General features: G+C 49.8%; 1 protein-coding gene across 3 annotated transcripts in view; it reads right to left on the reverse strand.

Moving 5' to 3' along the window:
• The window catches only part of tenm3 (teneurin transmembrane protein 3), a 499671-nt gene that overhangs the window by 119353 nt on the left and 377818 nt on the right, over nucleotides 1–2500 (reverse strand). For all 3 annotated transcript variants that reach the window (XM_063219576.1, XM_063219574.1, XM_063219577.1), the window contains one exon: nucleotides 294–494. In XM_063219576.1, the coding sequence (XP_063075646.1) occupies nucleotides 294–494 (201 nt within the window). The remainder of the gene's footprint in view (nucleotides 1–293; nucleotides 495–2500) is intronic.

Consider the following 2500-nt stretch of genomic DNA (forward strand, 5'->3'; position numbering starts at 1 on the left):
TTGATCATGTGTTAATGTGTGCATGTGCGTGTGAATGTGTGTGCATGGATGTATTGAGGAAGGTGTGTGTGTGTGTGTGTGTGTGTGTGTGTGTGTGTGTGTGTGTGTGTGTGTGTGTGTGTGTGTGTGTGTGTGTGTGTGTGTGTGTGTGTGTGTATGTGTGTGTGTGTGTTTGTCTGTGTGTGCGTGTGTGTGTGTGTGCGTGCGTGTGTGTGTGTGTGTTCATGTGTGTTCATGTGTCTTCATGTGTGTTTGCGCATGCAAAGAAAGTTGTAATTGTAAAGCATACGCACCAATGGAGCAGTCTGGCCCACTCCAGTTGGCGTGGCAGGCACAGGTGGCGCTCTCGGCCTGGTAGGTGCCGTGGCCCGAGCACTGGTCCGGGCACATGGTCTTCAGGATCTCACAGCTGGTGCCACCCCAGCCTGGGTTGCAGTGGCACTCCCCATGGATGCACAGGCCATGACTCGAGCAGGTTGGATCCAGGCAGTCGACTGCAAAGGGAGAAGGCAGGAAAAGAGAATAGAATCAGAGAGAGTGTGTGTGAGAGAGAGAGGTAGAAAGAAAGAGAAGAGATGAGAGAGAAGGAAGAAAGAAAGAAGGAGAGGAAAGACAAAAGTGAAGTTAGAAAAGAAAAGAGAAGAGATGAGAGAGGGGAAGAAAGAAGGAGAGGAAAGACAAAGTGAAGGGGAGAGAAAGAAAGAGCGAGATAAGAGGGAGAGAGAGAGAGAGAAAGTGAAGACAAGACAGAAGGTCAGCTACATCCGTCCGTCATTGTGTTTCCAACACAGTGGGCTTTTGTTGTCTGGCTCCTTTGTTGCATTGTCTGGGCTCTATAGTGGGCAGGTATATTTTACATCGGGGCTCTTCCGGCACGCCACGGCAACTGCAACTGACCCAGTCCTGTCAGCCTGGCCATTGTTGCCGGGAGGGAGGCAGCCTCAGACACTGAACCTGGAGGACGAGCAACAGCCAAACACTGGGCCGCTTGTTACTGGCCTGGTTTTCCAATGACAGGGAACACAGCATTCAAACAGTGGGTGAATGATGTAGAGAAAAGGCGTGTGTGGGGGAGTGTCAGTGTGCATGTGTGTACTATATGAGGGGAGAGTGTGTATATCTATTTTAGCGTGTGGTTTCTCTGTGTTTGCGTGCATGTGTGTGTGTGTGTGTGTGTGTGTGTGTGTGTGTGTGTGTGTGTGTGTGTGTGTGTGTGTGTGTGTGTGTGTGTGTGTGTGTGTGTGTGTGTGTGTGTGTGTGTGTAAGTGTGTGTGTCCATGCCCATGTGTAATTACACATGTCTCCACATCTGTGCTTGGGAGGCAGGCGTCCCCTGGAGGACCGAGTTAGGGGGCTGGGTTATGCAGCCTCCTATCCTGGTGATTGTTTTAGAAATTATGCGAATTAATCAACCTATTCACTCTGAGACATGAATCCCATGTGCCAGCCCAGTCGCTCCACAATGGAATCCTGTCCCAACTTAATTGCATTAGGCTCGGCTGCATTAGTGGAAATGCGCACTTCAGTATTCCTTGCACGCAAGTGCATGTTTGTGCCTTTTGTTTTTTGTTTGTTTGTGTGCATGTGCGTGTGTGTGTGCGTGTGTGTGTGTGTGTGTGCGCGCGCACGCGTGCGTGCCTGTGTGTGTGTGTGTGTGTGTGTGTAAATGAGTGTGTATACACATAGTTGCACGCCTAAAACTAATCAATGGAACTGACTTCCAGTGATTAGATCTTTCTCTTCAGTTCGTCCCAGTGGTGATGGTAAGGTAGTGTTGCTTGTGCTAACGTGATGCTTGGTTTGCTTGGCCCGCTGTACGTACGCTACAGTACATTGCCAAGCTAATTTAAGCTAATCAGTCGGTGTGTGAGGAAAATCAATTCTAATCTGGCCTTTTCCTTCCAACCGACCCGGCCTGAATGCCAAATGCCGGAGACAGCAGTGGGGGTAGTAGAGTGGTCGTGGGCCGCGGAACCGGCATATCAATAGGGACATCAATGCAATTATTTGCTCTGTGAAGTAGAGAATAGCAATTGTTTCTGCAATATTGAACTATTAACTCCCGACTTAAAGATTATTGCAGGGACGGTGAGCAATCAAAGCCTTGGGAGGAAAAAGAAGCAGCAGGAGAGAGGTTGGAGAAAAAGGCGTCTTAGGTTGAGGGTGAAGGGAGGGAGTGGGGAAGAAGGGGGGGGGGGACGCTAAATGAGGAGAAAAGAAAAGAGCCTTTGATGCCTGCCGGACGCAGCTTTATCCTCCTTCATTAAGGAGCGAGGGAGGGGGCTCAGAGGGCGAGGAGGAGGAGAGGAGAAGAGGAGGAGAAAGAAGAGATGCAGAGATCGCATTGCCCTCACCATTCACTAGCCGTCCTCCACACCCAAACCAAATAACACCACTGCTACACCACCTAAGCGATTCCTTTCTCTCTCTCTCTCTCTCTCTCTCTCTCTCTCTCTCTCTCAGCGTGAAGACAGGATATGCAAGATGAAGCCATTTTGTG

This window comes from Engraulis encrasicolus, chromosome 16 (assembly GCF_034702125.1).
Source record: "Engraulis encrasicolus isolate BLACKSEA-1 chromosome 16, IST_EnEncr_1.0, whole genome shotgun sequence".
Lineage (NCBI taxonomy): Eukaryota > Metazoa > Chordata > Actinopteri > Clupeiformes > Engraulidae > Engraulis > Engraulis encrasicolus.